The sequence below is a fragment of the Artemia sp. Qi Xiang Cuo genome, chromosome 16 (genome assembly GCF_049724085.1).
Source record: "Artemia sp. Qi Xiang Cuo chromosome 16, ASM4972408v1, whole genome shotgun sequence".
In the NCBI taxonomy this organism is placed as follows: Eukaryota; Metazoa; Arthropoda; class Branchiopoda; order Anostraca; family Artemiidae; genus Artemia; species Artemia sp. Qi Xiang Cuo.
In genome coordinates, this window is record NC_142809.1 from 28,626,005 (window position 1) to 28,638,266 (window position 12,262).

The 12,262-nt window shown below is 34.5% G+C and overlaps 1 protein-coding gene across 1 annotated transcript in view; it reads right to left on the minus strand.

Annotated features, from left to right (window-relative positions):
• The window catches only part of LOC148942752 (haloacid dehalogenase-like hydrolase domain-containing 5), a 106,072-nt gene that overhangs the window by 31,808 nt on the left and 62,002 nt on the right, over nt 1–12,262 (minus strand). The window contains exon 4 of the mRNA XM_089102167.1: nt 4,097–4,311. Within this exon, the coding sequence (XP_088958293.1) occupies nt 4,097–4,311 (215 nt within the window). The remainder of the gene's footprint in view (nt 1–4,096; nt 4,312–12,262) is intronic.

The window sequence follows — 12,262 nt, forward strand, 5'->3', positions numbered from 1 at the left end:
ATTGAAAGTTGTAATTCACTTGTGAAGAGTCAAAAGTGATTGAAGGGCAGCAATCCTCCCCTCACACTCATTCAATTTTTTTCTCCAGAGGCACTTCACATAGAAGTGGTCGTCGCATAAACTTCAAAGGGGGCTCATTAGATTGGATATCGAGAGTTAAAGGTCAAAAGTGATCGGAGGGCAACTAGCCCCCCCCCCCCAAGCCCTTTTTCCCAAATACATATGATAAGAAATTTGAGGTAGCCATTTTGTTAAAAATAGTTCAAAGATAATATAGCAAAAACTCCTTTAAATATGGCCATTTCCTTTACATATGGCCATTTCCTGCCCCGGGCCCCTCCAGGGCCCGGGGCAGCCGTTGTAAGTATTGCTCTGGGGGCATATATGGTTCTTATGGAAGGTATACTCGTAAAAACTTCGGAGAGGGCTCATATGATTTGAAATTAAAAGTTCTCATTCACTTTTTAAGAGTAAAAAAAAATCGAAGGGCAACCAGCCCTTCTCTCCACGCCCTATTTTCCTCCAATAAGAACATTAAGAGAGCTTTTTTTCAAACTAGTTCAAAGGTTAGATAACAAAACTCCGTTGTCGACACAGCCCCCCAGGGACCGGGGGTAGGCATTGTAGGCTATGCTACTTATGAAAGGGATGCTCGTATAAACTTTAGGGAAGGTTCATTTGAATGGAATTCAAAAGTTGTAGTTCATTATCTCAGAGTGAAAAAAGATCGGAGGGCAACTAGCCCCTCCCGCCCTCCACGCCGTTGGGTTTATCGGATGGATAAACCCATCCGATAAAAATTTGAGGTGACCATTATGTTGAAAGTAGTTCAACCATCAGATATTAAAAGTCCGGGATCGACACGACCCCCAGGGCCCAGAGATAGGCGTTGTAAGTTATACTCTGGGGATATATATGGCTTTTATGGAAGGGATGCTCGTATAAACTTCAGAGAGGACTAATTTGATTGAAAATAGAAAGTTCTAGATCATTTTTGAAGAGTCAAAAGAGACCGAAGGTTAATAAGAGCCCCCCACGCCCTTTTTCCACAAACCTATCCGATAAAAATTTTGATATAGCCATTTTGTTAAAACTAGTTCAAACATCAGATAATTAGAACTCCGAGGTTGACATGAGCCCATTTTTTCACTTTAATATTGTTACTTTGATATCAATCTTTATACTTTGATGAATATTAGAATATATAATTAGCTTGACTTTTCAAAAAGGATCTTATAAAAACTGGAAACTTTTTTCAATCGAAATCGAACAAAAATTAATTAAAAAAAAAAATTCCGAAAAATAAGTTTTTCATAGAAAAGTAAAGGCCATTTTGAACTTAAGCTCACCAGATACAAATACTTGTTAAAATTTAAACTCAAAACGACCAGAAATTACTATTAAAGAATAAATGAAATCCATAACGAACAGAAATTAAATAAACAATCATAGCAAAAAACATCCAACAAGTAATAACATAAATGAATAAATAGATCTTAAAGCGAGTAATGCTTAGCATGAATATAAAAATCAAGCTTAAAACGAAAACGAATATTTTCTCATTGAAGAATAAATGAAACTTAAAACGAACAGAAATTAAATAAACAGTCAATGCAAACAAACATACAATAGATATTAATGTAAATTAATAAATGAAAATTAAAACGAGTGAAACTTAAATTGAACATTTAAATCAAGCTTGAAACAAACAAAAATTAGAATAAACAAGAGTTTGGGTGTCACCTCCTTCTGTCACTGTAAAAGTCTCTAGCCTACTGCGTCAATGGCGCTTTACTGAAAACTATATGTGTCTTGAACAGTCTTGGATAGGATAATCAAAATCAAATTGAATATTTGATGTATAATGATATGAATTGTTGGGAGATCCATCAGTTCAAGAATTTATTTCACTGTAATTTTATTTTTATTTTCAATGCTGAAAGAACTAGAAAAGGAAATATTTGTAATATAATTCGTCTTCAGTTAAGCACCAATGACGCAGTAGGTTTTTGGTTTTTATTTACAGTAAAGGAAGGAGGCGGTATCCAAACACTTGTTTGTAGTGAAACTATATTCGTCTTGAACAAGTTTAAAAAAAGCTAATAAATTAAACTGAATATTTGATGTATAATGATATTAATTGCTGAAAGCTCATCAGTTCAAAATGTTACTGTAATTTTAATGTTTATTTTCAATAATAAGTACAAAAAAACATTTGTCATAAACTTGGTTTTCAGTAAAGCGCCAATGACGCATTAGGTTTTCGACTGTTACAGTGAGAGAAGGAGGTCACACCCAAATTCTTGTTTGTGGTGATTTTTGTTCGTTTTCAAGCTTGATTTGCATATTCAATTTAAGTTTCACTCGTTTTAATTTTTATTTATTAATTTACATTGATATCTATTGCATGTTTGTTTGCATTGATTGTTTATTTAATTTCTCTTCGTTTTAAGCTTCATTTTCATATTCAAGCTAAGCATTACTCGCGCTAAGATCTATTTATTTATTTATGTTATTACTTGTTGGATGTTTTTTGCTATGATTGTTTATTTAATTTCTGTTCGTTATGGGTTTCATTAATTCTTTAATAGTAATTTTGGTCGTTTTGAGTTTGAATTTTAACAGGTATTTGTATCTGGTGAGCTTAATTTTAAAATGGCCTTTACTTTTCTTTGAAAAACTTATTTTTCGGAAATTTTTTTTGTAATTAATTATAAGTAAAGATCGTGGATGAAGTAACGATGTAAAAAGTAGAAAAGCCAAGACGCAATGTTTTTATTTTCAATTAAAAAAAAGTTTGAAAGAATAGGAAAATAAGTCTGCAAACTAAGATTAGGACACTGGAAGCCACGGTAATAATAACGGTCAAGTTTGGTTCTTAGACGTCGCGAAAAAGGAGATCGATGAATGTCTATGAAATGTTTTCCAGATGAACTGTCTATGGATAGTATTGAGCAATAGTATGACTGACCGTATGAAACAATAGTTCATACAAGAGATGTGGTTCGATCTCGCTTTCTAGGACTTTAAAGAAAGAAAGGCTAAGATACGAAACAATGTTTGATGAGGCAGAATGACGGATTGCCAAAGATTATGCTTTTGGTCTTCCATTCGGGGCTGAAAAAAAAGCCGTCCATCCCCGAATGGGGTGGAAAGAGGTCATAAGATTCCAGAGGATTTGAGGAATGTTGGGGGTTTGCAGGATTTCGTAAGTCGCTAAAGAACCATTGTTTTGATGTGTATATTTTGAATGGATTATTCCACGCCACTTAATTTTTGTTTTTGAGGAGGGCTTAGTTGCAGCTGAATATGATTATAGTTATTATAATTTTGTTGGGTTTTGTTTGGCGGTTCGTTGGTTTTCGGGTCCGGTAAGTTGAGCTCTAATTTTTTTTTTTTTTTTTTTTTCTCTATTTCTTTTTTTTTTTTTTTCTTTTTTTTTTTTTTTTTTGGTTTCTTGGTTTTTTGATTTATTAGGAGGGTTTTCTCCCACACAAGCATTGCTTCAGGGAATCGATAATGTATATATTTTTTTTTTAAATAAACCCAATGTTACTTACTTAAGAAATGATTTAGAAGAACATGGAGCTTCATTGGAGGGGATAAAGATAAAGATTTGAATTGCTCGGTATGGAGGAAGAGCACAAACAGCTGTTTTGACATCAGGTTGCTTGGTACTGCAGGGAGTTGCTAGTAATACTAGTAGTGATTATTTTATCAAAGTGTTTTCGAGAGGATTAGTTTTCTTTTTTTTTAACTGGTTCCCTGATTTCAATTTTTGCCCTATAGTTCGCTGAAGACGGCTATTAGACACATAGTCAAAATATTCACTTAGGTTTTATTTAATCAATGTCTTAAGGGAATTTGTCACTAACCTCTTTCTTTTCACACACTGAATTTTTATAGAAATTAATTTCGCAAGTTTTCCTTTCAGGTATTACACTAGATAAAAAAATAAATAATTGCAATGAGAATCCTATAAAAAGGATAGGATAATTTTTATAAAAAGGATAGGATAAGGTTTAGTTTGAGCGTAAAGGCTTACTGGGAAAAACGGAAGATAGAAAACGGATGAAACGAGGAAAGGTAAACTCACCTAGGGAGCCAGGCTTCAGCCATCCATAGAAGATCCATATTACAGGCGAGAATAGGGAGATGAGGGTACGGAATTTCTTTTACCGGGTCAGACAATTTTCCATGTGAAAGCAGAACATCAAGTATAAGCTGGAGATGAGATTCCCAGGCTACAGGTTCACCAAACAGTACAACACCTTCAATTGGTGGGAAAGAAGAATCCCAAGATAAATTTGTCTAAAATGACAAATCACTTTTAGCAGAATTTGGGAAAATCGAAAGATTATCATAGCAAAAACTAAAACATCATTTTCGTAATGGAATTTCAAGAGGTTATAGAGTTTAAGACGGAATTCTTTTTGCGGTTAAATTAAAATTTACAAAACTCCGTAACACACACATATATACATATATATATATATATATATATATATATATATATATATATATATATATATATATATATATATATATATATATATATATATATATATATATATATATATATATATATATATATATATATATATATATATATATATATATATATATATATATATATATATATATTATATATATATATATATATATATATATATATATATATATATATATATATATATATATATATATATATATATATATATATATATATATATATATATATATATATATATATATATATATATATATAATGTTCAATCGATATATATAATGTTCAATCGATCTCGTCAAATCCGCTTTCCTGCATCTCACTTGGCTCTACACATGTCTAATACTCTTTGATTCTACCACAAAAATATTTAGAAAATGAAATCTTTGACATCAAATTGTTTTGCATCATTTAGAAAAACGTAATATTCCGCCCAATACCCAGAAAATGTCACAGCAATAGGCCATTTCCGGGCGAAAACTAGGGGACACTACTCTTCCATACCTCGTGATTCAAAGCATCCGGTTTGACTACTGCCCGAGAAATAGGATTTTTTTTTTTTTAAGTCACTTATTATAATCCTAAAAAGTCAACCCTACGGCAAACAAAATCTCACTTGCTCCTAAAAACAGGTATTTCTAACAGCAAAATTATCTGAAAGCTGTAACTGAATTTCATATTTCTGTAAAGTATATGATCTATAACCTAATATCTTTTGAGTAAGCACTACTGATCTAGTAGACGTCGGTAAAAAAAAAAGCAGTTCGAAAGGATGAAAAAAGCTTTGCATTTCTAACACGATTGTTTAGAAAAAAGTTCGTCGAGAGGAAAAACAAATTCACTATATGCGAGCTGTGTGGATGAGCCCCTCCCCTTTTTCTCACTTCTTCTTCGGCAGAGAGCACTTGGACTTCCATCATTCGGGACCCTTGTGGCTTCGAAGTTGGTTGGTCCCCCATGGTATTGATTTGTTATTCTTCCAGGGGGGGGGGGGAGAAAACTTCATTGGCTTTTTGATAAAGGCAAAACAAATCAAGCCTGAATTTGGCTTTATAATAAGGGAAAAACATGGGAAGCGTTGGGTCCTGCTACCTTTCATGCTACCTTAAATTAAAAATAAATACTCGGCAGGTACCCATACAGCTCTTGACAGGATCCTCCCCTTCTTGTGCTTGTCCACCCTTCTTCTTACGGTTTCAAATAACACAATCAACAATTGGAAAATTCAAAATGCAAAACGTTAAACTTAACGACAAATAATAAGATGTAACTTCACTGTTGTTAAATATATGCTACTTTTTCAAATTTTCAAACATAGATCTTATCTCTAGTCATAAATAAAATAAAACTTTTATAAGCAAATGTACAGCCATTTTATGTGGGCAAACATGGAGATTACAAATACATTTTAGTGGAAGAAATGAGCATACTCTATCATGTGAAAACAAGATCTTCAGAAGAATTAGATTTGCATTATTGGAGGAATAAAATTTCTGCATTACCTCTGCCCCCTCTCCTCCCCCCTTCGACTATCAATTTTTAAGGAAGGTATGCATGTGCCACCCTGTTCAAAATAAAATCCAGCAAGGATTCTCAATCTTAGTGCAAGAACAAATTTAGTCTACTTCGTAAACTTACTCGTCAAAAAAAAAAGCCAAAGCTTTCCTCAGTACAAAGAGGCAGGTTTTGATTCGGTGCAAAAAAACAAACTAAGTTATGACTCCAGCAATAGTGATCTAAGTCCTGCTCAGTGCAATACTGAACAGTGTTGCACGATAAGTGCTGAAACAAAGAAAAACGAGCTAATTCAAACCTTGGGACTGACTCCGTTCAAAAACAAAAGTTGGTCCTGACTTCGCGAAAAAAGCCAAATCCAAGGTGCACAAAAACAAGACAGGTCCCGACTTAGCGTGAAAACTATCCAAATCCCTAATAGGCGGAAAAACTCGTTCAGTCCTGATTTAGTGAAAAAAACAGGCTGTGGAACCTCAGTAACGCGAAGCAGTAATGATTCAAGCTCTAGCTCAATGCAAAAACGATTAAAGCGCAAGTTACAGACTGAATAATCTCTATGATTGGAGATCCGGAGTAGGGCAGTGACTTTTCAACACCTTTCCGAACTAATATGACAAAGACCTTGGAGCAAGAGCAAATGGGACAGATTATCAGAAACATGCGCCACCTCCGGATCAAGAGTTAAGCCCCAGTCAAGCAGTTTTCTCAAGAGGCCACTGAAAACCACCAGCAGGATGATTTATGGCAAGCATAGCACGTCTAACAAGCATAAATATGTGCAGTCTGCTGTAAAGGGGGGGGGGGGGTCTTCTCATGGTGATGACTCCATGCCCAAACTCAGCCATGAGACCCGAGTACCCCTAAATAAGCCTCAATAGAAAAAATGAACCAAGTGAGAGAGATATCTGACAAAATCCTGATAATTGTAATAAACTATAAAAGACAACACATTTATAAGAAAAAACTAAGATTTTATTATTGAATAATAGAACTTTTTAGTCAATATTTATTTCATTATAAATCAATATTCAATAATGATCATTCACAATCAAAGATCAATTCTTGTTGATATAATTGCTAGAAGTAAAGTTTATTATTATTTAAGGAAAGCAAGCATTATAACTAATATATTAAGACTAATATGTTCCTGCTTAAAAGAATTTAATAATAATATTAAAGAAAGGGAGATTTACCCATTTACTAGGATTTTAACATAATAAAATGAAGGAAGAGCAAGGAACACATTAAACATACATTCTACATGCATACAAAAAGATTTAGCAAAGCCATAACCCCCACTGACTTCTATCGTCAGCGTCTCAATATATAAAGATATGATCCCCCTTTATTTGTCAAACAAACGTAGCCAAATTCAATCATTCTTAGAAATGGTGTGTATTGCAAAATAAGTAAATTGTGTACAAAAATAAATTCATTCGGTTCAATCATATCCTGAAAGGACATTGCCTTAAGCCGGATTCATAGCAACTTGATATTAATTTTAAAATTAGAAGAACACTTCTTACACTGCATGATTTTTTTTTAACTTTGCGTGCACCACTGAGAGCAAACAACGATTAGTTACCCAACAATTAGCATCAGTGGAAGACAAATACACAGTCTGTTGCTAATTAGACAAGCAGCTATAATCGCTGAACTTAGATGGCCCATCAACAATCTTGATTGATCGAAAACTGTGCTTGAAGTTCAGCTTAGCTGTTCATAAGTTTTTTTTTACTGAAAGTAGGGAGCGACATTAAAACTTAAAACGAATAGAAATTATTCCGTATATGAAAGGAATATCCCCTCCTCAACACCTCGCTCTTTACGCTAAATTAGACTCTTTCTCTCAACTCTATTTTTTAAACAATAAGAAACTATGGCGTAAAGAGCGAGGCGTTGAGGAGGGGACAGTCCCTTTCATATAGGGAATAATTTCTGTTCATTTTAAGTTTTGATGTTGCTCCTTACTTTCATTTGAAAAACTTGTTGTTTTTTTTAATTTAATTTTGGACCGTTTTTTAAATAATTCTTAAAAATCCGGCACTCCCTTTATAGTAATATCCCTTCCCCCATGAAAACTTCCTACGTGGAAAGATCCTCCCACGTAAACCCCGACCCACCCCTTTCCTCCCAATACCAGAAAAAAATCCCTCCTGAAAACGTCTGTATACTTCCCAATAACCAATACTATATGTAAACATTAGGTAAAGTTCATACCTTGTAGCCCTTCCTTCGGGACTGTGGGGGACAAAGTCATCGTCAGACGAAATTGTTATATTTTCGACCATGCTGAACAAAATGGCGATCTCAAAATTTTGATGGGGAGACTTTGGGAAAAAGCAGGCGTGGGAGGGGGCCTAGTTGCCTTCCATTTTTTTGGTCACTTAAAAGGATACTAGAACTTTTAGTTTCTGTTTGAATGAGTGGTTCTGCAATATCTAGGACCAATGGTTCGATACGATCACCCCTGGGAAAAAAAAAAAAAAAAAAAAGAAAAAAAAAAAGAATTCCATATTTTTGCAGAAAAGAGCTTGAAACCTCTACAATAGGGTTCTCTGCTACGCCTAATCTGATGGTGTGATTTTCATTAAGGTTCTATAGCTTTTAGGCGGTGTTTCCCCCTTTTTTCGAAAATCAGGCAAATTTTCTCAGGCGTGTAACTTTTGATGGGTATGACTAATTTGATGAAATTTATATATTTGAAATCAGCATAAAAATCTGATTTTTTCGATGTATCTTTTGGTATTACAAATCTGTTTTTAGAGTTTCGGTTACTATTGAGCCGGGTCGCTCCTTACTTACAGTTCGTTACCACGAACTGTTTGATTCCACGAACTGTATTAAGTCCTGACATATTTGGACCGTTTTTATGGTCAGTCATCGCCTTGTTTTTCCTTGATTTTCAACCGTAGATTTCATTATTATTTCAATTACAAGCAAATTGCAGTTTTCTAAATTTTCAGTTTTTTTGAAAAAACAATGCATAAACAGTTGTATCAGAAAGGATTTTTAACGCAAGGCAGTTTTATTTCTGTCCAGGTCATTCTACCGATGACGTCCTTGCTTCTCTACCTTTGTTTATCAATACAATGCTATATAAAGGAAGAATTCCTTCAGCAATTCTTTTGGACATGATAAGGCATTCGATTGAGTGGCCCGTGATATTTTACTAGGTAAATGCTATCTTATTTTTGTATTTCCACCTTTATTCGATCTTGCATACGGTATTTTTCGATGGTTTGGATGTCAACCTTTAAAACGAATTTATAATTATATATTGCTCATAAGACTAAATAAGAAGCGTTAGAACTGCTAAAAGAAGTTGATTCGCAATTGTCACTTGATAACCTTCATGTGCTGTCTTGCTCGAATTTTACTTATAAATTTATGATTTTTTTTTTACTACCATTCTTTTTCTTCAAGCTGTTTGCGGAAGTTGGAATGCGTCAAGGGAGAACTGGTGATAAACAACCGTTGGCTGTGACCTTTATGCCGACTGTTTGGTCTGATTTCTCGGTTGATGTCACATGCTCCAGGGTGTTGAATTCTCTGTTGACTATTTGAGTCAGAAGTTAGCACTTGTTCATCTAAGTCAAATTTAATTTCCCGTTCTGATGCTGCTGATATTGATATTCCTTGCTAAATTCATATGTGATATTATTCTATAGTTATGTAGAAATTATTATTACTATAATTGATTATTTATTTACTTATGTTTAGTGAGTGTAAAAGATACTGATTCCAACCCACCAATGAATAGAAGAAATTTCTTTTTAAGTAAATTGGATTAAAGGATTTAAATTAGTGAGGTCGAATGGGCCCCACATGCATGTAAGGGGGAGGATCCCGTTAAGGATTTCTTTTTTCTGTTTAATTTTATGGTTCCTCAGCAGAATTATTCCTAGAGGTAAGAAATTATGATTAATAGGTTTTTATATCTTGATTGTGAGTGAGAATGTATTCATTTAAATTTATAATATACCAAACTGGACTAAACTGAACAGGATCTGATCATGATTCAGGGATGCACGGTATTCATTCCTTGAAGGTGTAGTAACCCCGCTATTATTTGTGGTGATTTATTAAGTTTGTTTTAGGTTTGACTACATTGTGCATTGCAAAACTCAATGCTTTGCAATGCAAAACTCACTTTCTTTGGGGGTTTGATAAGGGGGTAAATTTAGAAATTAATCCAGTCGAGGTTTTTTAAACGTATGTTAAGGAGGTCCTAGTCTAGACGGTCAGTCATTTCGATCTAAAGTTTCCGTCAATCGATTGATTCAAGCATGATTAACCGTCTCTCTAGGAACCTGTTTGACGCTTTAGTCAAGCGCTGACGATTGATAGAAAGGTTGAATGACTCAATCATTTTGATAAAAACAGGGTGTACATTAGCTTTGGTCGAGATTGAAGTGTTGATTGAAGCACACGTCAATCGTTTGACGGAAACTTCTGATCAAAATGATTGACCGTCTAGCCTAAACTCTAGGGCCTCCCTTAGGCCTTGATAGTAAGTTTAATGGGTTAGTGCTGAGGAGATATAAGGAATAAAGTGTATGAGACACAGAAGGTTAATTAGTAGGCTACATACTGGGAAAAGGTGTCATCGATAGAGATAACAGTTAAACAATCATTTTTAATGATGCTTCAGGGTAGGAGGAAGGATTCGTGACCAAATCAGGTGAAGAGTATATGAGACCGGGCAGGGCTAGTTAATTGTTGAAATGAGGGAAAGAGGATAGGAGGGATCGTAGGGACTGTTTTTAGGTTAGTTGCTACTAGGTTGGAGTCTCAGGAAGTTCAGGTTTGGCAAGCTGAGAAGGCCACAACGACGTCCCTGGGGCTATCTCCGGAGATCAAGGACAGCTGGGCCAAAGAAATGTACCTAAATATGGGATTTGGGTCCGGAAAATTTGAAATGGGTAATGTATGTAAGGAAGAATTTTATACCTCTTGGAGAACATAGGAAAAGTTTACGGAGGGCTAGACTGAGGGATGGTCCTTACAGTTGCCCTATGTGGGGAGAGATGGATGAGTCTTTGCATCTTTTTTTAAGAAAATATAGGGAGTTGAGGGAGTTGTGCTTAGAAACATTTGGTAGGGAGGTCGGGGGGAAAGATTCGATTTTGGAAACTTTGAAAAAAGGTGTTATTTAAATATAAATTATATTGGAAAATTCGTCCCGGTAGGTATGAGGTATTGTAATGATTTTCTTACATACCGTAACCAGTTTTAGCGTTTTTTCAGTTTACCTTTTGTTTGTGTATTTTTTCTCTTGTTTTCAGTATGTCACCATGGCCCAATTGGGCCATGGCCCATATTGAATAATTCACATAAATGACCTACAAATAAAGTGAATATACCACTCAATGCCTTTTTTTGCTAGTTTTTGGCGAAAATTCAATGTTAATCCCTTTGCAGACCTTCAAATATGATACATTTTTCTTAAAGATGATGCCTCTGTTAGCGTCAGTCTTATTAGTAGAGTGCTACATTATACTTTGCACAGACGTATAGGAAATACTTTGCAGAGACGTATAGCAATCACTGTGCTATTTGCTTGCCTTATGTTCCTTACTGTGCTATTTGCATAGACCCATACACCTTTTCAAAGAGAGTGAGTAACCCCTCGCATGGCCTTATACTTTGCTTGCCTTATGTTCCTTACTGTGCTATTTGCATAGACCTATACACCTTTTCAAAGAGAGTGAGTATCCCTTTAGTCAAGACTGGTTTGTTAGGAATGCGTCGCTGCTAATTAAAGAATAGTAGGCTACACTCAGAATTGATTGATTGGCATATGGCTTTATATCATTTTGTGTAAAAGCTAACTCTATTCGCAAAAAAAAGGATATAGCATTTGCGAATTGAACTGTATGAACGATCTTAATTGAATAATAGGGAAAAAACAGAGCTAGATAACATTTGCGAATTGTATTCTATGAAGGTGGTAAAAAAGGGCTAAACTGATCAGCAGTTGAGGTAACCCTGAAGGGCTTGTTAACTCAGGAAATTTGTTAGAAATTTGGAACATCAATCTAAAAAAAATGGTTAACGATGATAGAATGACATTGTAACTTGACCTAGCTTTACCTCTCCGATGTGTTCTGTATAATACATAAGTGGTGTTTGAACAGTGTTGTCAATTTAAAATAGGGTCTAACGTTATAGTTTACTAAAAAGTTGATACTAATAGAGATGTAGATGGGAAGAAAAGAATTTTAATATAGAAATTCA